The 27,526-nt window shown below is 39.6% G+C and overlaps 1 protein-coding gene across 1 annotated transcript; it reads left to right on the top strand.

Annotated features, from left to right (window-relative positions):
- The first annotated feature begins 1,760 nt into the window (after positions 1-1,760).
- Positions 1,761-26,393, top strand: syap1 (synapse associated protein 1). The gene is made up of 9 exons (XM_087992978.1): positions 1,761-1,995; positions 11,845-11,963; positions 13,408-13,474; positions 14,439-14,512; positions 18,078-18,217; positions 19,320-19,468; positions 20,972-21,030; positions 21,173-21,314; positions 24,786-26,393. Exons 1-9 carry the CDS (start codon positions 1,806-1,808, stop codon positions 24,908-24,910), a joined length of 1,065 nt encoding a protein of 354 aa, XP_087849104.1. The 5' UTR covers positions 1,761-1,805; the 3' UTR covers positions 24,911-26,393.
- The last annotated feature ends 1,133 nt before the right edge of the window (positions 26,394-27,526 follow it).

Below are 27,526 nucleotides of genomic sequence, written 5' to 3' on the forward strand. Positions count from 1 at the left end.
TTCCACACTGGAATCTATTCTATTATAACCTGAACACTGGTGAGGCCTTTTCTGGAATATTGTGTCCAGTTCTGGTCAACCAGTTATGGGAAGGACATTATTCAGGTGGAGTGGGTTCAGAAGAGATTTACCAGGATGTTGCTGGGTATGGAAAGTTTGAGTTATGAAGAAAGGCTGGATAGGCTGGGATTTTTTCACTGGAGCTTAGGAGGTTGAGAGGTGGCTTGATAGAAGTTTATAAAATAACAAGATATAGATAGAGTTGATGGTAGATGTCTTTTCCCCAAGTTGGGAAATTTCAAGACTAAGGGGCACATTTTTAATATGAGAGGTTTAAGGTTTAATGTGAGAGAGATTTAATAAAAGACATGAGGCTTTTTTTTAACACAGCTGAAACTTTATTGCTGGAACAGCACAGCAGGTCAGGCAGCATCTAGGGAACAGAAGATTCGACGTTTCGGGCACATGCCCTTCTTCAGCACTTTTGCCCTTCTGCACTTTTTTAACACAGAGTGGTTCACAGGTGGAATGCACTTCCTGAGGAAGTGGCGGATACAGGTACAATTACAATGTTTAAAAGTCATTTGAATGGATACATGAATAGAGAAGGTTTAGAAGGGTATAAGCCAGGAGCAGGCAGGTGGAACTAGTTTAGTTTGGGATTATGTTTGACATAGACTAGTTGGACCAAAAGGTCTGTTTCCGTGCTCTATGACTCTCAGTACAACGCAGAGAGCATAATTACAAAATTAGAAAAAAAAGCCCACTCGCCTACGATTTCGAAATGCCAGCGTTGGACAGGGGTGTACAAAATTAAAAGTCACACACCAGGTTATAGTCCAAAACGTTTTTCCCGCTCCTGTACAAAGTTAAAAATCACACAACACCAGGTTACAGTCCAACCGGCTTATTTGGAAGCACCAAGTTTTGGAGCGCTGCTCCTTCATCAGGTGGTTGTTGAGCGGGGCTCCGAAAGTTAGTGCTTCCAGATAGATCTGTTGGACTATAACCTGGTGTTGTGTGACTTTAACTTTGTACACTCGCTTATAACAGTGCAAGTTCTTTCTGTGATTAACAGGAGAATTATCTAATCATAATGGTAGTTGGTACTTGCGGTATCATTTAATGGAACCTTTTCTGTTATTTCAAGCTAAATGTACTTATGCTGATTAATTTAGTTTTGCTGAAAGCTCATTCATTGATCTGAAGTGTTCATCTTTCCCCTCCCACTAGGTGTTACCTTCACCTTTTCCCAGGTTTAAAACTCAGCAGCGCAACCTTCGATCGGGGCTGAACACGAGAGCGCATGCGCTATAATGGGTCACAGCAGCGCCACCAGCGGTCCCTCCCGATAAATCAGCACACACACAAATGCAGTGTCTCAGCAGCGATACAGCCGGACAGGGACGCGCATGCGCTTTGTCGTCCTTTTTTCCTGGGGGGAGAACCCATTGGACATATTGGCGCGTGCGGGGTGCCGTCCGCGTCCCGGTAGCGTCACCGCTGGACATAGTAACGCATGCGCAGTGCCATCCTTGTCCCCGCCGTGTCTCCACTGGACATATTAGCACATGCGCAGTGTCGTCCATTTCACAGCCGTGTACGCGCTAAACATATCGGCACATGCGCAGTGTCGTCCGTGGATCGGCTGCGACCCCCGTCAGGCATAGTAGAGCATGCGTATTGCCGTCCGTGTCTCAGTGGCGTCCCTTGCGGCCATCTTGGCAGATATGCTGTGGGGCGCATGCGCGGTAACGGTTGGGGTTGCAGGTGTTTCCGTGTCGCTGCGCCACCGGCAGATCGGGATGTTCCGAGCGGTCGGCAGTTGGTTCGGCCTGGACGCGGCCAAGGAGCCGGCGGCCGAGTATAGGCGGCCGGAGGACAGGCCGCCGGATCAGGGCAATGGCGCCGGCGGGGAAGGAGCTGGAGCTGGAGCTGGAGCGGTCAGCGGAGATGCGTCTCCCGAGACGCTGAGGCAGGTCAAGGGGCTGGGAGGTGAGTGCGGGCGGCTCTGCACGGAGGAAGGGGGGAAAGGGAAGGGCGGACAGCAGCTGCTAACAGCGGCCGCATCCCCCCTGCGGTATCATCAGGGCGGAGGCCTGGGAGTCAGTCTCCACTCTCTGGATGCTGGCAGGCCAGGCCAGGCCGGTATCAGTGTTTACACGCCCTGCTCCCAGTGCATCCCCTGGATGGAGAGTGAACCAGGTCCCAGAGTCAACAGTGCAGATGTTGTCAGCCTTGGTCGACCATCCAGCAGCCAGCTCTCTGTGGCTGCAGGTGGACTGGGGTAACTCTCTCATGCAACACACTACCCGAGAGTGGTTTATTTTCATTGTTTCATGGGTTGTGAGCATGGCTAGCATTTATTGCCCGTCTCTAGTTGCCCTTCAGAAAGGTGGCTTTATTTTCGAAACATTTACAATCCAAGCGTTATAGGTGGACCTGTAATGGCCTCAGGGAGGGAATTCCAGGATTTTGACCCAGCGACGGTGAACAGCAACATATTTCCAGGTCAGGATAGTGGGTGGATTGGAGGGGAATTTGCACGTGTTGGTTTTTCCATGGATCTGCTGTCTTAGTCCTCCTGAATGGGAGTGATTGTGAGTTTGGAAGTTCGTGTCGAAGGATGTTTGGTGAATTTCTGCAGTGCATCTCATAAATAGTGTTACTGAGCATTGGTGGCAGACAGAGTTGATGTGGTGCCAGTCAAGCAGGCTGCATTGCCCTGTACCGTGTCAGGTTGTTTTCAGTGTTGTTGGAACTGCACCCATCCAGGCAAGTGGGGGAATATTCCATCACAGTCCTGGCTTGTGTCCTTTAGAATTAAAATTAGAATCACTACAGTGTGGAAACAGGGCCTTTGGTCCAACAAGGCCATACTGACCCTCCAAAGAGTGACCCTCCAAAGAGTAACCCATCCAAACCCACTCTCCTACCCTACATTTACCCCTGACTAACGCACCCAGGCTCTACATCCCTGGGCAATACTATGGGCAATTTAGCATGACCAATTCACCTAACTGTGGGAGGAAACTGGAGCACCCAGAGGAAACCCATGCAGACACGTGGACAATGTGCAAACTCCACACATACAGTCGCACAAGGCTGGAATCCACCCCGGGTCACTCATGCTGTGAAGCAACAGTGCTAACCACTGAGCCACTGTGCTGCCGATGCTGAACAGGCTTTGGGAAGTCAGGAAGTAAGTTACTATTGCAATATTGTTAGCCCCTGACTTGCTCTCATAGTTCTGAATTAGTTGGCAGGTCTGATTCAGTTTCTGGTCAATGGTATCTCCCCAGGATCTTGATAATGAGGATTCAGTGATTGTAACACCATTGAAATGTTATGTGGTGTTACTGAGTCTGTTTCTTGTTGGAGATGATCATTGCTTGGCATTTGTGCGGTATGAATGTTACTTGCCACTTGTAGGCCTAAGCCTGGATATTGTCCAGATCATTCTGAACATTGTGCAATCATCAGCGAGCATCTCCTCCTCCTGACCTTATTGTGGAGAGAAATTTATTGATGAAGCAGCTAAAGATAGTTGGCCACTAACCTGAGGAATGCCAGTAGTGATACCCTGCAGCTAAGGTGACAGAACTCCAAAAATTGCTAACATTTTCTTTTGAACCAGGTATGACTCCAACCAACAGAAAGTTGACTTTAGTTTGCTGTTCCTATTGGCTCCAGTTTTGCTAATGCTCCTTGATGCTAGACTCTTTCAAATATGGCCTTGATGCCAAGGGCACTCACACACTCACCTCTGGAATTGAGCTCATTTGTTCATGTTTGGATCATAGCTGTAATGAGATCAGGTGCCGAGATGCCCTGTTGGAACATAAACTGAGCATTGCTGAGCAGGTTCTGCTTGATAACTCTGATGATGGTACCTTCCATTACTTTACTGATGATCAAGGATACACTGGTGTAGTAATTGGCCAGGTTGGATTGTCCTGCTTTTTATGTACAGGATGAACTGGGGCAATTTTCCATATTTTTGGGTAGAAGCCATTGTTGTATCTGTACTGGAACAGTTGTTTAAGGATTCAGCAAGTTTTGGAGCACAAACCTAAAGTTGTCTTTTGAATGTGATGTTAAACTGGAATGTCCCCAAATGTCTTGAGTCATCAATGGAGATTTTGTATCATCGAAAGGCTAACTGCAGTTTAAAAACTCTGAAAAAAAGTCTTGTTTCTACATAGTGCTTTTCACAACTGCTGAGTGCCTTTTGACCCATCCAGTAGTTTTTAAAATTGTCATAATGCAGGAAATATGGCAGTCAGTATGTGCACAGCAAACTCCCACCAACAGCAATATGATGATGAGCAGCTTTTCTTTTAACACTGGGAGATAAATGTTGTCCAAGATATCAGAGATAACTCCCTTGCTGTTCAAAATAATGCCACGGGAAATGTACATACCTGCATCCAATAAGTGGAATTGCTTGTAATTGTTCCAACTTTTCTAATAAACAATGAAATTTCCACTATTTCTTAAAACGTACCTCACCTCTCTGACCTTCTTCCTCGCACGTATGTAACATCTGACCCGGTTTCCATTGGAAAATGCTCAAGTGGCTCAAATACCTAACAGTGTTTGCGTTCTCAATATTAAGTTTACATTTCCTGCCCACAGAGTACAGGACTAGTTCATTTAACGATCCGATGAAATATGCTGTTCTATTGTCTGAGCAAATGATTAGCTTGGCAATGCTGACAAACATCTACTTGATGCCAAAATGTAAAGCCTATATTCATTATTAAAAGGTGGTGTGGTTTGTGCATTTAGACCTATCTCTGACTGCCCGATGTTAATTACTGAAGCTACTGAGATCTTCACCAGTTGCATGTGTTGGTGACCTCAATGGGTGTGAACCTCAGTGAATATACAGAGGACCCTCGATTATCTGACATTCGATCGTCCGAATATTGGATGATCCGATAAGATCGCAAGGTCCAGATGCTTGGATAAACTGCGTTACCCAGCATTCGATTATCTGAACAAAATACTCACCGCCGTGTCATTCGGATAAATCGAGGTTCCTCTGTAGATGGAATAATTATTTTGAGTTGTGAAATTATTTTCTACAGTTGTGAAATCTATTGAAGACACACTGCAGTTACACCACTGGGAACATCAATCGAACGTTCCTTTTAGTTTTGCATCAAATTTAAGTTTAGATCATATGCAATGTATCACTGAACTTCTCTCTCATGAGCTTTAGTCCAGGCTCAGAATTTCTGTGGTTAGGAAGGAGGAATCTAGTTTGTGGGTCACTAACACGTGGATAAGAATTTGAACAGAATTACAAGCAGGCACTTTTAATGACTCCCAGAATGTTGGATTTCAAACACCACTTTGCATCGCACAGGCATGACATGATTTGGATGAGCCTAATGATTGGATGCGAGTTGATGGCAAGTCACTGCAACAGATTAGATTGAATTAGATGTGTCGGTTTACATCTTGAAAGTCTTTCTGAATACTATGACTCCACTGCTAATGTAACTTTACTGTAGTACCAAACTAATTTCATTTTTTTGCCTTGTTTATTTTTAGCCTTTTTTGACTTTACTGCATTATACATCTTCACAAATATATAATCAATATATCCAAACAGTTTGCAAATCGACTTGTTTTAGCAGTGGTAGTGAAACTCCTTGCAAAAAAAAAATTGAAATTAATTTGTGGAGAATTTGTTGGTATTTTAAACACAAACAGCAGCTTAGCAGTGTCAATGAACTTAGTTCAGCCTGACAATGAGAAACCCTTGTCATATTTCAAATTAGTTACTGATGTGGTTTCACCACAGTTTCTATTGTTATGGCATATTTGTAACACTGTATTTTTTTGAAAAACTTTGAGTCTTAGAACAGAGAACAGACAGTCGATTTGGTCTAAGTATTGGTTACCAGTATATGTTCAGGAACAGTCTGAGATTACTTTGAAACTTTCCCTTCACTGCATAATAAAGACAGTTAGCCGCCTCCTATACTGCTAGAGTGAGGAACTCACTGATGCAACTGAAATCTGGATATTTCAGATCTTAAGCTTGAATCCTGTAATTTTTAAATTAAGCCAAAAATTGATACTTCATTTAATTTTGATCATTGTTTTCTATCAAGGGTTCTTGCACAGCTTTGGTCCATTACAACAAATACATGACTTTATCAGGAGACAGTCAAGTTAAGTTACCACAGGAATTTCTCATGGCTATGGAATCTTAAAGTCCCTGTTGATTTTTAAGCTAAAGCTTACCAATTTTGTTTTAGATTCAGGTAACCACTTTTGTATAATATTCATGTGTCTCCCATTAACAGGGCTAGGCTGTAGCTGACTGTCATTTCTGTGAAATGTTAAATGATCCACTCATTAAATCAATAGTTTGCAAATGGTCATCTTGGTTGGAGAAGAAAATTGATCTAAAAACTTAATTCTGAAAAACTTGACTTAGGATGTAATATTTGAGGAATTCCCTGTTGTCTAGACACCATGTACTTTCGTGGGGGGAAGGAACGGGGTGTCAAAGAACCACATTGGCATATTTCATGACAACCAGACATCTCTATGAAGTACTTGAAGTGAAATCAGTATTGTAATGCAGGACTCATGGCAGCCAATTTGCATTCTGTGAGGTTCTATAAAGATCAATATGAAGATGATCTGTTCTTGTGATGTTGATCGAGGGAGAAATATTAGCCAGGTTGCTGGGGATAACTCATCACTTAAAAATAGGAGCTTTTACATCCACTTGAGGGGACAGATTTGTTTCATGTTCCTGTTTAACAGATCTGTTTAATGTCTCATTTGAAAAACAGTATTTTGAACAGTGCAGCTTTCTCACGACTACATTTGAAGAATTAGAGTCATAGAGATGTACAGCATGGAAGCAGTTCCTTCAGTCCAAACTGTCCATACCGACCAGATATCCCAACCCAATCTAGTCCCACCTGCCATCACCCAGCCCATGTCCCTCCAAACCCTTCCTATTCATATACCCACCCAAATGCATCTTAAATGTTGCAATTGTACCGGCCTCCACCACATCATCTGGCAGCTCATTCCATACATGTACTACCCTCTGTGTGAAAAGGTTGCCCCCTAGGTCTCTTTTATATCTTTCCCCTCTCACCCTAAACCTATGCCCTCTAGTTCTGGACTCACCGACCCCAGGGAAAAGACTTTGTCTATTTATCCTATCCATGCCCCTCATAATTTTGTAAACCTCTATAAGGTCACCCCTCAGCCTCCGACGCTCCAGGGAAAACACCCCCAGCCTGTTCAGTCTCTCCCTATAGCTCAAATCCTCCAACCCTGGCAACATCCTTGTAGGAAGGAGACCAGAATTGAACATAATATTCCAACAGTGGCCTAACCAATGTCCTGTACAGCTGCAGCATGACCTCCCAACTCCTGTACTCAATACTCTGACCAATAAAAGAAAGCATACCAAATGCCTTCTTCACTATCCTATCTACCTGCGACTCCACTTTCAAGGAGCTATGAACCTACACTCCAAGGTCTCTTTGTTCAGCAACACTCCCTAGGACCTTACCATTAAGTGTATAAGTCCTGCTAAGATTTGTTTTCCCAAAATGCAGCACCTCGCATTTATCTGAATTAAACTCCATCTGCCACTTCTCAGCCCCTTGGCCCATCTGGTCAATATCCTGTTGTAATCTGAGGTAACCCTCTTTGCTGTCTACTAAACCTCCAATTTTGGTGTCATCTACAAACTTACTAACTTTACCTCTTGTGCTTGCATCCAAATCATTTATGTAAATGACAAAAAGTAGAGGACCCAGCACCGATCCTTGTGGCACTCTACTGGTCACAGCCCTCCAGTCTGAAAAACAACCCTCCACCACCACCCTCTGTCTTCTACATTTGAGCCAGTTCTGTATCTAAATGACTAGTTCTCCCTGTATTCCGTGAGATCTAACCTTGCTAACCAGTCTCCCATGGGGAACCTTGTCGAATGCCTTACTGAAGTCCATATAGATCACATCTACTGTTCTGTCCTCATCAATCCTCTTTGTTACTTCTTCAAAAAACTCAATCAAGTTTGTGAGACATGTTTTCCCACACACAAAGCCATGTTGACTATTCCTAATCAGTTCTTGTCTTTCCAAATACATGTACACCCTGTCCCTCAGGATTCCCTCCAACAACTTGCCCACCACTGAGGTCATGCTCACTGGTCTGTAGTCCCCTGGCTTGTCTTTACCGCCCTTCTTAAACAGTGGCACCACGTTAGCCAAGCTTTACCTCACCTATGACTATCGATGATACAAATATCTCAGCAAAAGGCCCAGCAATCACTTCTCTAGCTTCCCAAAGAGTTCTCAGGTACACCTGATCAGGTCCTGGGGATTTATCCACCTTCAACCATTTCAAGACATCTAGCACTTCCTCCTCTGTAATCTGTACATTTTGCAAGATGTCACCATCTATTTCACTACAGTCTATATCTTCCATATCCTTTTCCATAGTAAATACTGATACAAAATATTCATTTAGTATCTCCCCCATTTTCTGTGGCTCCACACAAAGGCCGCCTTGCTGATCTTTGAGGGGCGCTATTCTCTCCCAAGTTACTCTTTTGTCCTTAATATATTTGTAAAAACCCTTTGAATTCTCCTTAATTCTATTTGCCAAAGCTATCTCATGTTCCCTTTTTGCCCTCCTGATTTCCCTCTTAAGTATACTCCTACTTTCTTTATACTCTTCTAAGGATTCACTCGATCTATCCTGTCTATACCTGGTATATGTTTCCTTCTTTTTCTTAACCAAACCCTCAATTTCTTTAGTCCTCCAGCATTTCCTATACCTCCCAGCCTTCCCTTTCACCCTGACAGGAATATACTTTCTCTGAATTCTTGCTTTCTCATTTCTGAAGGCTTCCCATTTTCCAGCCGTCCCTTTAACTGCTTACATCTGCCTCCAATCAGGTTTCAAAAGTTCTTGCCGAATACCGTCAAAATTGGCTAGCTTTGATTTTTATAGTTCAAGCCCTTGTGCAGGACTTAAATCTGTAATATTGCATCTGGATTCAGGCAAGTTTACAACAGAATGAGTCGTTATAATGTTGTTTGTTAACTTGTCATCTTCATCTGTTCTGTTTCAAAATAAATTTATTAGTTTTGGCATGAGCTACATGGCCTGTCATGCTGACTTGGAGTATTGGGTAATCATTACTGTAGCACTGAGGTCAAGACAACACATTTTGTTCTAAGGTGATTTGTATGCCATTTACTAAATATTACAATACCCAAAGATCATGCCATTCCCTGGCAAAAGATTCCCCTACTAAGAGTTCTCATTGTTTCACACATTATATCCACATGTTGAATATGTTGAAAACAGCAGCAGACTCTAAGTTTTGCAAGGGTTTTATTTTGTGTGTGTAATATAATCTACTACAAACATCAATTTCCACCTTTCCCTTCTGGTTCCCTTTCCAGTCAGAAGTCAGTGCAGCACAGAGGGAGAGGTCAGTTCTTTTCTGAAATGACAATGATTTGGAAGGCTGACTTCAACCCATTATTTTCTGCGTGAAACTGTTGAATATTAAGACAGTTTTAATCAACCTGTTCATACTCATCTCTGGGCCGGAGGGAATTGTACCTGGATCCACTTGCCCATAAATAGGAATACTCACATTGCACAACAAGAGCCTGAAGAATGCAGGGTTTTTTTTTTAAGAAATCAACCTTTATGACCCAGCTCTGTACCAGTTGAAACCTGAGGCCAAGCTATCTGGCTCAGAGCTAGGGACAGTACACTATGCCACGAGACCCTTTAAGAACACAGTTTGTTTTGTTTAAAAATGTAAATATGGCGCAAACTGAAGAGATCAGAATGCATTCCAATGCTGGCAAGCATCCAGGATATTAGCAAGACGTGGGGTGTAAATATTTTCTAATTGACCTGTTCCGAGGTGTTGTGACACACATTCTGGGGCAATCAGACCTGAACTGAACCTTTTAGTCCAAGACACAACTTTTTTTTAAATGTTTCCGTTCTCTTGGTGGAGTGAAGATTCAGCTGATGCTAAGGTCTTTGCAATACTTGTTTTAGATATTATAGTCACCCTGTTCTGATGTGTTATGGCATTTGTGTGGGACGTTTTGCACTGGTAGACACCAGACCTCTTGCCTAAACAGCCATGGTTCAACACAATGCTGCCCTAGAGGTGTGTCATAACACATCTCAACAGGTTCACTTAAAGAACGGAAGTTTCACCAATGGTCTCTAAACTCTTCTTGTCAATTTAAGACTAGAAAGGAGAATTGGTGACAGCACTGTGCCCACCCACAAACTGTCAGTGGTTGCTACCACAACATATAACATGTCACAACAGTCCCAATCACAGCCTGGTTGTTTACTTTGCTGTGCTGTGATGTCTGTGGACAATGTACATTTTGGTTGTGGATAGCTACATCCCCTCAGTTCTTCCATAAAATCTCTACAGTATGGAAACATGTCAACAAATCCACGATGACTCTCCAAAGAGCATTCCACCCAGACAACACCCCCCCCACCAATTCCAGTAACTTTGTATTTCCACAACTAATCTACGTAACCTACGCATCCCTGGACACTATAGGTAGTTTAGCATGGCCAATCCACCTGACCTGCACACCTTTGGACTATGGCAGGAAACCAGAGCAGCTGGAGGAAGCCCACACTGACATGAGATTTGTGCAAACTTCACACAGACAAGCACCCGAGGTTGGAATTAAACCCAAGTCCCTGGTACTGTGAGGCAGTAGTGCAAGCCACTGTGCCACCCCAAACTTCAGTCCCATTCTCTTGGAACTATGTGCAGGTAGTGTTGAGGGATGCAGGCAGGCCAGAGGACCATCTTGTGGGCCTACCCCTGAGCCTGGCTTAGGTAGCCATCAACAAATTCATGTTGTAGATCATAGCGGAAGTCATATTTCCTAACTGTCTGTCCCCGTTCCTTGGCTTCCCTATGCCCAGATGTCTCTGGAAGTATGTGGTGTCAGCCACCACCCTTGAAATGTTTAGAGTGAACCTAAAATTACAGTGCCTGGAATGCAATATCTTCACCACCGATCCTATTTTGATTTAGTTTCCTGCCTTGTTTCCTCACCATTTTTGTTTTCTTTTTCTTATTGTGACACTGATCCAGATGTATAGTGTTTGTTAATTGTTACTTGTTTAGTGGATTAATTGAGTGATGTGGTGGATCAAAAAGAAGGTAGTTATATTCTTTGGGTATTGTGGTGCAGTGATGATATCCCTACCTCTGGGACAGAAGGCCTAGGTTCAAGTCCCAGCTGCTCAAAAGGTGTGTCATAATGCACTTGAACTAGTTGATTTAAAAGCATCTAACTTTTCTTCAGTGCAGTGGTTTAACTGGCAGATTGGCTTCTGAAAAAAAGGAGATGCTGAGTAGTTTGCACCATGTCATAAGAGAGCTGACCGCTACAATTAGAAGCACTATCTTCTGGGAACGCTTCGATTCTGTCAGTATCAATTTGATTACATAACACGTACAGTTTTCTAGAATAATAACTTAATGACTGTAATATCACATCAATATTTAACCACACGTTGGTGTGTAGAATATAATGCATAATAGATATTTATTTACTGAGCGTATGAATTGTAAAATTCACAGGAATACGGAAAAATAAAAGCTGATTTCAGTGCTTAGAAAGTTTGATTGAAGGTCTTGAGCCAAACACAGATATCAAGATAATGTTACACACCTTCAGAATTACTTGGAAGTATTTTGTTAACTTTGGTTGTTTGGATACTGGTTACATACCTAGAGAGTTGTATTATATTATTGGACCTTTTCTTGCACAGATTATCTGTTCAGTTTTGCGACTGCTGCTTCCAAGAAGATATCTGAATCCATGGTTGAAACTGCACAGACTATTAAGAAATCTGTAGAAGAAGGCAATATTGATGGTGTGATTGACAAGGTTTGTATGTTTCCACAGAAAACTATTGAATTACAAATATTATAAATGTTACATACTGAAGCTATAATGATATGTTGCAGCTGTGGTACATGGAAGGAGTGACACATGGAAGGCGAGGCACAAGATTTAATGTGTCCATAATGTCCAGCAATTCTTCGAAACATAAGTGTCGAGTTTTTATTTTGGAAGCAATTGGAAAATTGAGTGTAAATGATGCTGTTTTAAATTACAGTTTAAGGATAATACTAAAATACTTTTGCATAATCACATGGAAAATATTCCATGAACCAGCATAATTTGATGGAGTGATTTCTTTTAATGTTTCTTTACATTAACATTTAAATAAGAGTATTTGTAATTGCATTTTCTCAATGCTGCTGAAGTTGGAATTACAGCAAAAAAGGTATTTTTATAAGTGTTGACTCCTCTACCTTTGAGCAACCAGATTTTAAATTGCTGGAAGAAGCTTTTATTATAAAAGCTTTGAGTCACTTACTGGTTTCAGCACCAAAATCTTGCCATTTCATTATTTTGGTCTGGAGGTATGGCCAATTTTCTGGGTGAGATGAAATGATATTTAAGGATGTTTGTTCACACTGCTGCACCAATAATCCCCAAACGCACATGTGCACAATATTAAGCTGATTCTTCAAAAATTAAAAGAAAAGCTCCACTGTTCTACTTTGTTTAATTATTTATTTCTCGTGCATGATATACTGTTGTATTAAAATTGCTCATCTAATTAATTGGTTAACTGATTAATTGGTGATTGTAGACAGTTACAATGTCTGAGAGAAAGATCACTGCTCATGCACATGCTCTTTGGTATCAACAAATGCAGCCGATGCTCACATTAGCGTTAAAGATTATAGTAACTGCTTTGTGTTTGTATTTTCTAGACCTTTTCAGTGAGCTGGTTAATCGTTAGCAGAAACTCCACTCCATAATATTTTCTAAATAATATACTTTCCTATGAACATCTGGTTACTTTTCTTAAGTCAAAATGGTACAAGTGCTGGTTTAAAATTGGAACATTCAAATTAACCTAAAACTATATCAAAGAATAAAAATTATATTGGACACTGATTTTCTGGCTGTTACTGCATCTATATTCCAACATTTGATGTAAGCAGAATCTTCACTGAGTTTGATATGAGCAATCTGAATTGTTGCTTTTCAATCAGTCTCTGGTACCAAATATTGATTTAAACTATTTTCTCAAGATGAATCACTATCATTTCAGACATTATTTTTAAATATTTATTTATTTTTGTTTGTATTTAGGTGGATATTTATGCAGCACATAAACGTTCGCATCTGTACATGAACGTACACTTCTTTGATCAGGAAATGAATTTTAAAACAGCTATTGATAACTATCTTGAAGTCATAAGTTTGTCCTTAAGTAGCATGGGTGTAAGCACATTCTATTTCCATATTTTAGACCATTATTGGCGATTTCAAAAAAGAACAAGACAAGTTTGTGCAAGAAAAGCTGACAAAGAAAACAGGTACTGTCCATTTATGATAGTATAGATTAGTTTTGTGTACCTCAATATATGCTTAGAAAGCTTAAATGTTCCCTAATATGCTCTATCTTCTATGATCTTTCCAAATTCCAAGTTTTGTGATGGATGTCATTAATTGATAAGTTGATCAAAGTCATCTTTACATCCTTAGGTTTTACACAGAGGGGAAAAATGAACATGTGCTTAAATAAAGCTTAACCTCATTGTCTGTTGCTTTTCTCTAGCCAGGGGATCTCACATGCTGTGTACTTTCTGTAGTTATATTAAATATCTATGGCATTTGCTCTGCATTGCATTTACTAATAGCCAAATGCACAGGATTTACAATGCAAACAAAAAAATGGATGCCATTACATACCAGGATGAAAAGTCTATATAAGATGTTGGCACTAAAATAAACTGAACAGTGAAAGTAGAAACAAATTTTAACACGTACCAGTAGACCACTGATTTAACAATAGATTTGAGGTCATACTGTTTTATAACAATAGGGATGTTAGCCATTTAACACAATGCATGAGACTATGTAAACTGATTTATGATTGATAAATCTGACAGTTGTTTTTATAGTATTATACATCTGCATTACTTCAGGGACCAAAATATGTGAGATTTTATGTAATGTGTAATAGTTGGAGGTAGATATCTAGTATGTCGTTGCACTGCAGTTATGGAGAAGAGGAGAAATTGTCATGCACTTTGGTATCGTTCTTGGTGGGAGGGGGAATAGTTGATCTGAAACTTTGGGAACACTGCTCTGCATTGCTTGTATTGTATAATGCTAAAGTTGTACTCTATTGCAGCCTAAAATGCTTCCACTTTGCAAACTAAAATTTTATTTAGAGTGGAATGTATGCCATAAACTCTCTATCAGTATCTTGGGACTGGGGTGGTATGCTTTTTATTAAAAGATAAAAACTTTCTTTATAAATGATTTTTTTTTCAGATGCAGCAGTACCTCCTTGGGTTGGATACAGTGAAGAAGAAGCTATTCAGCAACAAATCTTAGCCTTATCAGCAGTATGTCTGCTTTTCTATTTAATATTTCAAAATGATTTTATTTTGGAATTGTGCAAAGGTTAGACAATAACTGGAACTAATGTACCATTAAAGATTAAGCTTGCTCATTAATGTTAACATGTGAGAATGACAAACTCCCAGCCTGAAATTTGTTTTTAAATGGTCCAGACTTTCCTAGTCATAGTGAGATCAGTGATCTGCTATAAATTGCAACATTTCGCGTCAATTTAGTACTGTTAATTTGCTCCAAAAGTTGCTTTTGTTGCAGTCATCATAGTGGTCGCCAGACACTCACTCTGATATAACAAGAAATATATTAACATGCTCATCAACTAGAGCCATGGAGTGGTTTAAGCCATAGTTTGCCAATAGACCTCTCTCCATGGAATGATAACCTTGTACGTTTATGTAAAATAAGGGATGTAATTGAATTGCAACATTGACACTGAAAAATAGGCTGTTTCCCCCCAAGGACTCTCATGTCTAGAGGACAAGGAGACCATGAACTGATGAAGGAAATTTCAGAAATAATATTTTTGGCTTCCAATTTTGTTAGGCTGCTGGGTGTTCTATATATTTCAAAATAACATCTAGGAGTTGTAAAGTGGCATTGTGAGAGGCGTGAACCTTTCAACCTGCCATTTCATTCCCTAAATAAGGCGACGACTCTCCTCCTGCCACTTTGCTTTATGGTTCTTTCTCCTTTCATGTCTTTGCTGCCAGATTCCTGATGAGGACCCAAAACGTATAATGAATTCTACATTCTTGCCATGAAAAATCAAACTTGGGAAGATAAATGTGAATTGTTTCTGTCCATTCTGAAACCAGCAACAGGGATTTTATTCCACCTGTTTCACAGTTTCATGTTTGAGGTATAGCAACCAAAGAATTATAAGTATAGAAGAGGCCCATCAGCCCATTGAAACTGCCACAAATCTACACCAGTCCCACTTGCCTGCACTTGGTCAGTAGCCTCGAATGTGATGACATTTCAAGTGCTCTTCCAAGTAACATCTAAAAAAGTTGAGCTTTCCCATCTCAACAACCTTCCTAAACAGTGCATTCTAGATTCTCACCACTCTCTGCGTGAAATATGTTTTCCACAAATCCCCTCTAAATCCTCTGCCTTTCACCTTAAAATTTTACCCACTTATTATTGGCCCTTAAGCTAAAGAGAACAGCTGCTTGCTATCCACCCTGTACATGTCTCTCATAATCTTATATACTTCCATCAGGTCACCTCGCAGCCTCCTCGTTTTAAAAAGGACATATGGTTAGTAAGTTTATATATGACACCAAAATTATTTGTGTAGTAAACAGTGACAAAAATTATCTCCAATCACACTGGGAACTTGATCAGATGGTAAAAACTATGACTGCAGATGCTGGAAATGGAATGGGCCATTGGGCTAAGGAGTGGCAGATGAAGTTTACTTTTGATAAATGTGAGGTGTTGCATTTTGGTAAGGCAAGCCTTACACAGTTAACGGTAGGGCCCTGGGGAGTGTCGCCAAACAAAGAGACCTACGGGTGTTTATGCAGAGTTCCTTAAAAGTAGAGTCGCAGGTAGACAGGGTGGTGAAGAAGGCAGTTGGCACACTTGCCTTTATAGGTCAGTGTATTGAGTATAGGGGTTGGGAGGTCATGTTGTGGCTGTACAGAACATTGATGAAGCCACTTTTGGAATCCACTTTCAATTCTGGTCACCCTGCTGAGGAAATACATTGTTAAATTTGAAAGAGTTTAGAAATAATTTGCAAGAATGTTGCTGAGATTGGAGAGTTTGAGCTATAGGGAGACTTTGAATAGGCTGGATGTTTTCCCTGGGTGTCGGAGGTTGAGGGATGACCTTGTAGACAGTTATAAAATCAAGAGAGGCATGGAAAGGGTGAATAGCCAAAGTCTTTTTCCCAGAGTGGAGGAATCCAAACTGAGAGGTCATAGGTTTAAGCTGAGAGGGGAAAGATTTAAAAGGGACCTGAGGATCAACTTTTTCACACAGGGAGGTACGCGTATGGATCGAGCTGCCAGCAGTGGATACAATTACAACATTTAAAAAGCATCTGGTTGGGTACATGAATAAGAAGGGTTTAAAGGAGTAGGGGACAAAATGCTGGCAAATAGGACTAGATCGGTGTAGGATATCTGGTCTTGATGGATAAGTTGGATTAAAGGTTGTGTTTCTATGCTGTATGACTCTGACTTAATATCTAAAATTCTCCATCCCGGGGAACGTCCTGGTGAAGCTTCACTGCATTTCTTCCATTGCAATCACACCTTTCCTGTGGTTGGTCACACAGTGCTTCAGCTGTGGTCTAACCAAATTTTTGTACAGCTCTAACGTCATCTCCCTGCTGTTATAATCTATGCCACAACTGATAAAGGCAAGAGTTTCATATGCTGCCTTTACCTGTCCTATTGCCTACAGGTGTCTGTGGACTAGCACCCCAAAATTTCTCTGTTCCTCTGAGCTTCCTAGTGTTCATTGAGTACACCCTTATCTTGTGATGCACTTTGGAAGTCATAGCCTCACATCTTTCAGGGTTAAATTCCGTCTGCCTATCAAACCAGTCCGTTTATATTCTCCTGTAACCTGTTTCCTCACTGTCATCTACCTGACCAATCTTCGTCATCGGCAAACTTGCTTATTATTCCCCACCCCCTGTGATGTATTCCATGTCATTTATATTTATCATCAACAATAAGGGGCACAGCAGTGGCACTTGTGGTACTCCACTGGACATGCCTCCTGTCACATGAACAACCTTGTACCACCAGCCTCTGTCTCCAACCCTAAGCAAGCTAATTTTGAATCCAACTTGCCAAGTTATCCTGGATCCTATGTGCTTTTAGCTCTATCAGTTTCCTTTTTGGGACCTTGTCAAAATTTTGCTGAAATCCACATAAACTACATCAATCACACTACCCTCATTTACACACCTGGTCACTAGCTCTCAGAATTCAATTAAATTTGTTAGGCATGACTCCCCTCTGATAAAGCCATGCTGATCATCTATGATCAAACCTTGTCTGTCCAAGTGAGGGTTTAGTTTATGTTTTAGAATTTTCTCCAGTAACTTCTCTGCACTGGAATGAGACTCAGTGTCTGTATCTGGTTTATCTCCACCACCGTTCATGAAAAGTAGGACCACATTATCCAGTCCTTCATCCAGTCCTCTGACACCACTCCTCTGACCAGAGAGGGATTAAAAATTTGGTTAGAGGTCCTGTAACTTCCTAATTTCCCAGCAGCCTGGAATACAACTCATCCAGATCAGGAGATTTGTCCACTTTTAAACTCATCAAATCCAATACCACCTCACTCTGTCAATCTGCTCAAGACGTTCACAGTCCTCCTCCCCAAATTCTGTACCTACATTCCTCTTCCGTCTGCCTTTCCTTTCCTCTTCCTCTTCCTTTCATGTGAAGTATGCATTTATCACCAGACCAGCGTTCTCCAGCTTCATCATCTGTGAATGAATAGTGTCCTACTTGACACATGTTCTACATGAGTCAGTGTTTTGTGAATTCTGTTTGAAGGTAAACTGAAATTCTTCGTTTTCAGGAAAGGAGAAATTTTTTGCGGGATCCACCAGCAGGAGTCCAGTTTAATTTTGATTTTGATCAGATGTACCCTGTTGCGGTTGTCATGCTCCAGGAAGATGAACTTCTTAACAGAATGCGATTTGATCTTGTTCCAAAGTTGTAAGTCATAAATTTCACAATTTTGTACGCTTTCAGAATTATTTTAATAGCAAATCAACTGGCACAAAATGTATTGAATTAATTTGTTAAATTCTGTTAAATGAACGTGTTCCTTTGAATGTAAAATGTTTTCAGAATTGGAACACTCAACACTGTCCCATCTATATTGCTACACTTTATCTGTTTTATTTAGCAAGTAGTTGCATAAAGGTGACTGGATGTTTCCATTGCTACTGTTTAGATTTCCAAATAGAAAAATGGCATACTGGCACTAAAGAAGTTAACAAGTAAGGCCAATTCTATAGCAGTGTGGAATGTGATGTTTGGGCATGCATTTCAGCAAGACTGTATGGGAAAGAATGGAAAGCATAGTCAAATCAGTACAGAAGACAAGTGCAAAATTGTATTTCTCTCCTCCCCCTAACTTAAGATTAATTTATGTTTCAAGCAACATCACAAAAATAAGCCATCTGTTTATTCACCTGATTGTGGTTAGTGGGACATTTGTACAGTATATTGGCTTCCATAATTCCATGCATTATATCAACAGTACTTAATAGGCTGTGAAGCATTTTTGGAGATGTTGTATGAAGGCAGATTCTCTCTCTCCCTCCCTTCCAATCCCAATACTGATAAAGCAGGAAGGTAAAGATTTCTTGATTCATTGCCTTAAAGACTTTCTCAGTCATTACAGAACAGGAGCAGGTGAGTCCTTCCCACACTGAACGATTGTAGCTCCAATTTTGGAATATGAATGGAAACTTTTGATAGAATTGCAAGAGTGCAATGTCCCATGTTTTCAGGTATTATGAAATGTGAAATTCAGTATATTTCCAAGATGATCAAAATAATTTCCTTGTCATAACTTGAGCAAGATGTTTCACCACACAATCCATTTTTATTTCAACATTCTTATACTATAACCAGATAGAGTTGGGGATAAAAACTTATACTGTAACCAGGTAGAGTTGTCCTGCTCAATTTCATCTTAGTTCTGTGTATTGTATTCTACTGTTTTCTATGCAATGTTTTGTTTACAGATACTAAATCTGTATAAAAATTAATTCGTTCTATGAGTGTTGATCTCCTGTTCCCTGTCCAGTGTGAAGGAAGAAGTATTCTGGAGGAATTATTTCTACAGGGTATCACTTATCAAACAATCAGCACAGCTTACTGCCCTAGCTGCTCAACAACAAACAGTTGACCAAGAGGTCAGAGAAGATAGCACTCCAAATGATGTCCATTTAACAGGTAAATGCATATGTTTGTGTAGAATCCAGCTAAACTGATTACCTCTGCCACAGAGGGTGTTGATAGTGCTTTATCTCAAAATCTAACGGACAAATTTCAACTAAGCCTGATACACAGATCCAGTATGATCCAATGAAGAACTGATTAGTTTTTGTAGAAATATGAATACAAATCCTAAAAGTTATCTTTTAAAAGGATCCATTAGTCTTGATAAATAAGACTAATTGCTTTTAGAATGTTTTAGGTTATTAAGAATGTTGTCGATTTTCTTAAATGTAGATTTGTCATATATATGTCGAGTGGTCTGAGGTTTTTCAGTGTTAAATGTTCTGAATGAAAAGCTTTCTATTTTCAGCTTGACAGTTACAGAGCATCAATCAGGTAGAGAAAGTCCCCAAAAAAGAGCTACTGAATTGTAATAATGTTGTGTTAAAAGCATGACAAAGAACTGCACTTTACTGAATGCTCCCTCCTCTGCTTGTAGTAAGCCACCTTATTTGTAAACAGTTAAAAATTGCATGCATTATTCTATTTTCTGGCTATGTTGACTTAATTTCCCCCAGCTGGGAGTCCTGACAGAAAAATGAATAGCCTGAAGCTGACTGTGAAGCATGCCAATTGCGGCAACATCAGATGCTCTTCAAATAGATTTTTTCTTTGACTCGCATCACCTGGATGCCTTTGTTCTACTTATCTGCTGGGAATTAAAAAAGGATGAAGATACTCTGAGCACATGACTTGAATTATTAAACAGTTATTATTGTGATAAAAATATACTGGTGTGACAGCATCAAGAATCAATCTATACTATCACTTGGAGCAAATGTAATGTTCTCTGGATTTTACATCTCATGAGAGTGAACTCTCAGTGGCACAGTGGTTAGCACTGCTGCCTCACAGCGCCAGAGACCCAGGTTCAATTCCTGCCTCAGGCGACTGACTGTGTGGAGTTTGCACATTCTCCCCGTGTCTGCAGGGGTTTCCTCCGGGTGCTCCGGTTTCATCCCACAGTCCAAAAATGTGCAGGTTAGGTGAATTGGCCATGCTAAATTGCCTGTAGTGATAGGTGAAGGGGTAAATGTAGGGGTCTGGGTGAGTTGCGGGTCGGTGTGGACTTGTTGGGCCGAAGGTCTGTTTCCACACTGTAATCTAATCTAATCTAATACTGAAATCTAATCAAGGATCTCATAATATAAACAGCAGTTTTATTTTGTGCTTGAGATTGGTTGATCTACCAGAAGTATTCTGACCATCGTTTGCAAACTGTTTACAAGATAACAATGCTGCAGTGTGATATCAGCATTTAATTTCAGGGTTCACCTGCACACATTCTGATCCAAAAATAATAGAGATATTGCAGGATATTCCATGACATTTGACACTGATGAGGAAAAAGTGAGGATTGCACTGACGGTCCGTGGATAAATAAATACTTCTGGATCTACAAGTACCAAGGATGATTCTTGTTCATAACCAGAATTTCATCTGTTTTCTACCTTTCAGAATCAACAAGGTCAAAAACACCACCTTTTCCTATCCAAACTCATGCAAAATCATGTGAGGTAATCTTTGTTTTGAATAGCCTATGTTATTCTTAGACTTTGCATGATAATGTAAGATGTAACGTATGGCAAATTCTGAGTTTTGGCTTTGCAACCTCTGAGAAAACTTAACCAATCATTTTGTGCCTTTGTGATCTTTTAGGAGGAAGAGGAAATTTCCACAAGTCCGGGCGCTACAGAGTTTATTAGCGATGCATACGATGCAAGCAGTCTGAATCAAGAGGATCTGCGGAAAGAAATTGAGCAGTTGGTGTTAGATAAAAAAGAGGATGTTGCAAAAGAAGGTAGGAATAATAATCATGCTTCCAAATGTTACCTGAGCTTTATGCTGAAACATCCTTTTGCTTTATTTTTCTTCCTCAAAATTACGACTTTAAATGCAATTTTATCTGAAATGTATGCATTTTCTTTAGCACTACAAATTTAACGTTTATGTATACTGGCTGAACCTCTACATTAAAGAATTTATTAATCCTGAATACAACATTTTCTAAAGTCACTTTTTTATATTATCTGACTATTTATTATCAATTATTTTTACTATTTTAATTATTACATTTTTTTAGTTGCTTTACAGTTCCCTTTGAGCTTAAAGCATTCATTAAACTTTAACCCAAGATTTTGATTTGATACTTTTTTGGCATACAGTTTTAGATTGTGACTTTAACATCTGCAGAATGAACTGAATTAATCAAGTTTGATTCAATTTCAGTAACCTTGTAACAACATTGATATTTAGTTTTAATCAAAATTTGTGACAATGTAGAGAAAAATATTTAAATAAATCTTTTTGACCACTCAATACAGTGCTGCTTGTTGGATTAAAAAGGACAATTACCTCAAAAGGCAGTTAAGCAACTGTGCAACGTAGACCAGAACATTTTACTCTTGATCAGTGCTGAGTTAGCTCATCTTAACTGACACATTACTGCGGTTGGTCTAAATGTCTCCTCCATAGTAAAGAGGCAATTAGCCAGAGTTCCTTTTCTGAATCTTACAGCTCGCATACAGAGCGGGATACGTTGTCTGGTGTGTGCGGCCTGTAGCTGCTTATGGTCACGACTACACTTGAGAGTTGAGTCTATTTTCATATGAAACAATTTAAGTTGGCAGTTGCCCAACTCAGTTGCATTTTGTAAATGCAGATGAAAGCAAATGTAAAGTGCCCGAGTTGAACTGGCTCAACAAAGTAATGCTTTGATTGTATTTGCGCTAACTCTTTCTCCTACTTCTCTGTATATAGAGTCAAATTTGAATCCAACCAATTAGTCTCTGTGTCACATTTTCCAATATATAAATGTTTCCATGTACTTCAGTATTTCTTACATTACAATAGTGACTACACTTCATGAAACACTTCCTTGGCTATCAAGCACTTTGAGACATCCTGAGAATTCCCTCTAATTTCTTTTTCTTCTGCATAGACCACTGAGGTTTGTGCACAGCAGTGACATCTGCACTGGAAATCAATGCTACAGTCCCTTCAGCACACCTGTCGCTGAGCACAGAATGTTGGAATGGGCTGCGCAGCTTAGAAGGAACATTGCTATGAACATGTTATTTAAATGCAATGCTTCTTTCACTTTTTTGAACATAAGGCATATTGTTTAAAACAAAAAGCATCTGTGTGGCAAAACTAAACGGAGCATCAACATATGGCATGTCAGAAATCAGGAATAAGTTCCTAAAGGGAACCATGTCGGGTGGGATTTCTGGCCTGTGTTTAGAATATATCAATACCCGATCACTGCAGGGCGCATTTTTTTGTTTTTGAGGACCCTGGAGAATTTCTTGAGCGACACGTTTTCTTTGTTTTAGGTACTACTTTTATATTCTCACTAACTCATTCAGGAGTGAATTCATCTGCTGCTAGACCTTTATCATCACTCAATTCCAACAGCCAGCAGAAGAGCAGTACTGAGTGGAGTTAGTCACCTAACTATGTTTCCAACTGCAGGATGTGTCAGCCTTAGCAACTCCTGTATAAATGTAATGTTCATCCTCAAAATTACCCTCGGCTGATTTTTTTTCTTTCTTCCCTTTCTTTGGATGTATTTCCCTGCTTCAGCACTACCATCACCTTTTAAAAATATTGACTGATCATTGAGTACATTTAATAAGATTGTCACAGCTGAGCACAATCCTTTCCTTGTTAGATATTTTCGTCGAGATCATTCTGTGGTGACATGACAGAGAAAACCTGGCCAGTTTCATTTGATGACTTAAAAAATGCTTCTGTTGCAATAATCATGAATATTGAATGTTGCATGAATTTTAAAAATGAATTAACTGCCTGTTAAGAACTTGACAATTTCACATCTTAATAGGTTAGAGCACACAAAATATAGCCTCACATGATTTTCATGCTGCAACTATACAAAACGCTGGTGCGGCCACACTTGGAATATTGTGTACAGTTCTGGTTGCCCCATTACAGGAAGCATTGGAAAAGGTGCAGAGGAGATTTATCAGGATGTTGCCTGGTCTGGAGGGAAGATCTTATGAGGGAAGGCTGAGAGACTTGGGTCTGTACTCATTGGAAAGAAGGAGGTAGTGGGGATTTGATAGACACATACAAGATGATCAGAGGATTAGATAGGGTCGACAGTGAAAGACTTTTTCCTAGGATGATGATGTCAGCTTGTACGAGAGGGCATAACTACAAATTGAGGGGTAATACATTTAAGACAGATGTCAGAGGCAGATTCTTTATGCAGCGAGTGATAAGGATGAGGAATGCCCTACCTGCTAATGTAGTCAACTCAGCCACATTAGGGAGACTTAAACAATCCTTAGATAAGCATATGGATGATTGTGGAATAGTGTAGGGGGACGAGCTGAGAATAGTTCACAGGTTGGCACAACATCGAGGGCCGAAGGGCCTGTTCTGCGCTGTATTGTTCTATGTTCTATCAGCGTACTTTAAAACTATTCTCTAAATTTCTCCCAGCAAAAAGCACACTGAACCTTAAGATTAGATTGATTGTGCAGTGAAACACTCGATTTGATTATGCTATATGTAGACATTCTTTCTCATTTAATGGACATACGTGATTTTTATTTGCAAGTAATGACTGACGTATATAGGATTACAGGTTATTCTGCTATAACACGTTTCATTTGTGCGAATTTGCTGTAACACGATTGACGAATTGGGGACACTGTTTCTAAAGTGCAGGCTTTTAAAACGTGCTGGCTCTAATGTGATTACATCACCAACACACTTAAGTGCTGTTTCTATAGCATGATTTTTCTATAATGCAAGGTCACACAAGAACGCGACCATCGTGTCATAGGAGAACTACCTGTACAACACTTTTTTAAAATCTTATAGAATCATATAAAATTCTAACAGAACTAGACAGGCTAAATGTAGGAAGAATGTTCCTGATGACCAAGGAGTTCAGAATCAGGATTCAGCCTAAGTATATGGGGATAAACTATTTAGGACTGAGATGAATAATTTCTTTACCCAGAGAGTGATGAGCCAGTGGAATCCTCTGGTGCAGAAAGTGGCTAAAACCAAAACATGGAATGTGTTCATGACAAAGTTGGACATGGTTTTTGCGACTAAAGAGATCATAGGTATGGGAAGAAAGTAGGAATTGAGTTTGATGATCCATATTGAATGGTAGAGCAAGCTTCAAGGGGCAAAAGGCCATTTCTCCTTCTGTTTTCTACATTTCAACTATAAATGCGTCTTTTGATCAAATGAAGAAAAGCAAAAATAAACCTGCTTAAACTTTCTCCAACAGCACCTGCTGACTGGGAAGATGAACTGCAGCAAGAACTTCAAGATTATGAGGTGGTGGTTGAGGGAGAAAAAACAGATGAAAACTGGGATAAGGAAATTGAAGAATTGTTACAAGCAGATGGTTGAATTGAAGGTTGTGCTGCACTCTATTACTTACCCAGCACCTAACTAGCATGACTGACATGAACCTTGTTCTCTTCACTCACTGTTGTCTGAGAAGATACGTTTGTAGGAATAATTCTGAAAAAAAAAGTGCCTTGTTGTATGTTTCCTCTGTAATTTGGAGTAATTTATTTCTTTTCGATCAAAGCAGGTGGGCTCGCAAGGTTAGATTTCCAGTACCAGGATTTATATATTGTCCATTATACCTACTAGTCATACAGGTGTACCAATGATTAAGGATTTATATATTCTCTGTTTATACCTACAAACAGTCATGCAGGTGTACCAGTTGCTTTTGGTTGAACATGGAAATATCTGTCTAGTCCAAATAAATTCTGATGCACGCCTTAGGTTTCACTACTTTCTTTTGAAATGTCATCATGTAATAAAGTACTGACAAAAGCTTTGCAGGCTAGTTATAGACAGAATTCAACTATACTAAATTATTTAGGATCACCTAACCTGAATAGGTGAACATATATGTTTTACACATAAAACTTGTAACAAAAGTATAATCAGACTAGATTAAACATAATCCAGATTGTTTGCTAATTTTTAAATAATTTGGAATCAGCCCTTATTTGTTCCTACCATTAGTTGTGAGCACAAGAAACCAAAGTCTTTTATTTTAAAAATGCATATATTGATAAAACAACCTTTCCACATTCCTCATGTTTATCTTAGAAATATTGTTAGTAATAGCCACCTGATTTTATTGGGTTTTGCAGGAATAGTGTTTGAATAAGAAATAGCTTTTTAAAAATTCATAAGCAATGAAAATTGTGCAAATGTTTGTCATTTCGTATTTGCCAAAAGCACTAATTACACTTGGTAGTCTGGAAATTTAGATGTGTTTATAAATTTTTTTTGTTTGTTTATATTTTTGTGAAACAAATCTAAGATTTATGTATCAGTACTGATTCTGGATGCTGATTAAAATAATGAAAAGAAACATTTTTCACCAATCTATTTTCCCAAATGCCACACAGACCAAATTTCCTATGTCCATTTACCCATAAACTCTCATCTGTTGTCCTGTTTTAAACTGACGTTTATTCAAAATCTTGAAGTTTATGTCTTCTGATTGGGAATAACAGCCTCTCCTTTTAATCATAGGTGGCAAAGGTTCTACAAATTGTCAGGCTACATCTTTCCAGTTGTTACAAAATATATTGGAATACAGGGGCCCTTGAAGCTGCTAAAATGATTGATACTTGCTTTGCTGCTAGGTCTGGATTGTGTATACCTCTCTTCATAACAATTGAGAGTTTGGGACATTTCACTGAATTGCAATTTTACTTTATCATACCAGCTTGGAATATAGTAAACGCTTAAGTATGTGATTTGTTTTCAAGTTGTACAAAGTTGTTCTTCCAGGCTAAATGTAACTTACGAATTTTTCATGTATCATTTAAATATTAATAAATTAGACACTCCTTAAAATTAATTTGTTTACATTTCCTTGCAAATTCCTTTAAGTAGATTTATTTTAAACACCAATTAATATTTCTAAATTTGGCAGTTTTTCCCAAGATATTGTTTAAAGGTTAGTGTAAACACAGCATTAATCACAGAATTGTTACAGTGCAGGAGTCTATTTGGACCATTGTGTTCACTGGATCTGTGAATAAATATTTTGACTTGGTGCCATTCTCCTGCGTTTTTCCCATACCTATTGCTTCCATTAAATAATTATCTGATTCCTTCTTAAATGTCCTAATTGAATCTGCCTCCTCCACATTCGTAGCTGTTCCAGACCCAAACTACTTTCTATGTCAAAAAAAAAATCCTGTCCCATTTACTACTTCTGAAAATTACCTTTTATTTGTACTTTCTCATTATTTACCTTTTAAGATCTTTTTACTTTTTATTCTGTCCAGCTCCCTCACCATTTTGAAAAATTTCAGATCTCCTGTCCAAAGTAAGCAGTTCCCACTTATCAAAATATTCTTCATGACTGAAGTTTCTGATCCCTAGAGCATTCTTGTTCAGCTTTCCCGCATTATCTCCAATACATTTGACATCTTTCCACAAATGTGGTGCCCAGAACTAAAGTGTTGTATTTGGATTCGGCAGAATCTCCCGACACTTTTACTCTGTCCCTATTAATAAAGCCTAAGACACTATATGCTTTATTAACAGCTCAGTCTACCTTCCCTGTCACATTTAATGACTTGTACATGTACGTACTCTGGTATTTTCTGATCTTGCACACCCTTCAGGGTATGGCCTTTCGGCCATTTATTTTATGCTTTATCTCCATTTTATTTTCACTGAAATGTATCATCTTGTGCTTCTCAACTTAAAATTCCTACAGTGTGGAAACAGGCCATTTGGCCCAACAAGTCCACACTGATCCTCCAACAGTAACCCATCCAGACCCATTCCCCTAACCTGTATTTACCCCTGACTAATCCACCTAATCTACACATCCCTGAACACTATGGGTAATTTAGCATGGCCAATTCACCTAACCTGCACATCTTTGGATTGAGGGAGGAAACCGGAGCACCTGGAGGAAACCCACGCAGACACTGGGAGAATGTGAAAACTCCACACAGACAGTTGTCCAAGGCTTAA

This window comes from Chiloscyllium plagiosum, unplaced genomic scaffold (assembly GCF_037043375.1).
Source record: "Chiloscyllium plagiosum isolate Xiang-an unplaced genomic scaffold, Cpla_swu_hap1 HiC_scaffold_12, whole genome shotgun sequence".
NCBI classification, from domain to species: domain Eukaryota; kingdom Metazoa; phylum Chordata; class Chondrichthyes; order Orectolobiformes; family Hemiscylliidae; genus Chiloscyllium; species Chiloscyllium plagiosum.

Bases quoted from the DNA above. Each gene is read 5' to 3' on its own strand.
- syap1 (XM_087992978.1), top strand. From the start codon at position 1,806: ATGTTCCGAGCGGTCGGCAGTTGGTTCGGCCTGGACGCGGCCAAGGAG. The intron at 1,996-11,844 runs GTGAGTGCGGGC...TTTCTTGCACAG, and splicing joins GCAGGTCAAGGGGCTGGGAG to ATTATCTGTTCAGTTTTGCG. The intron at 18,218-19,319 runs GTAAGTCATAAA...TTCCCTGTCCAG, and splicing joins TTTGATCTTGTTCCAAAGTT to TGTGAAGGAAGAAGTATTCT.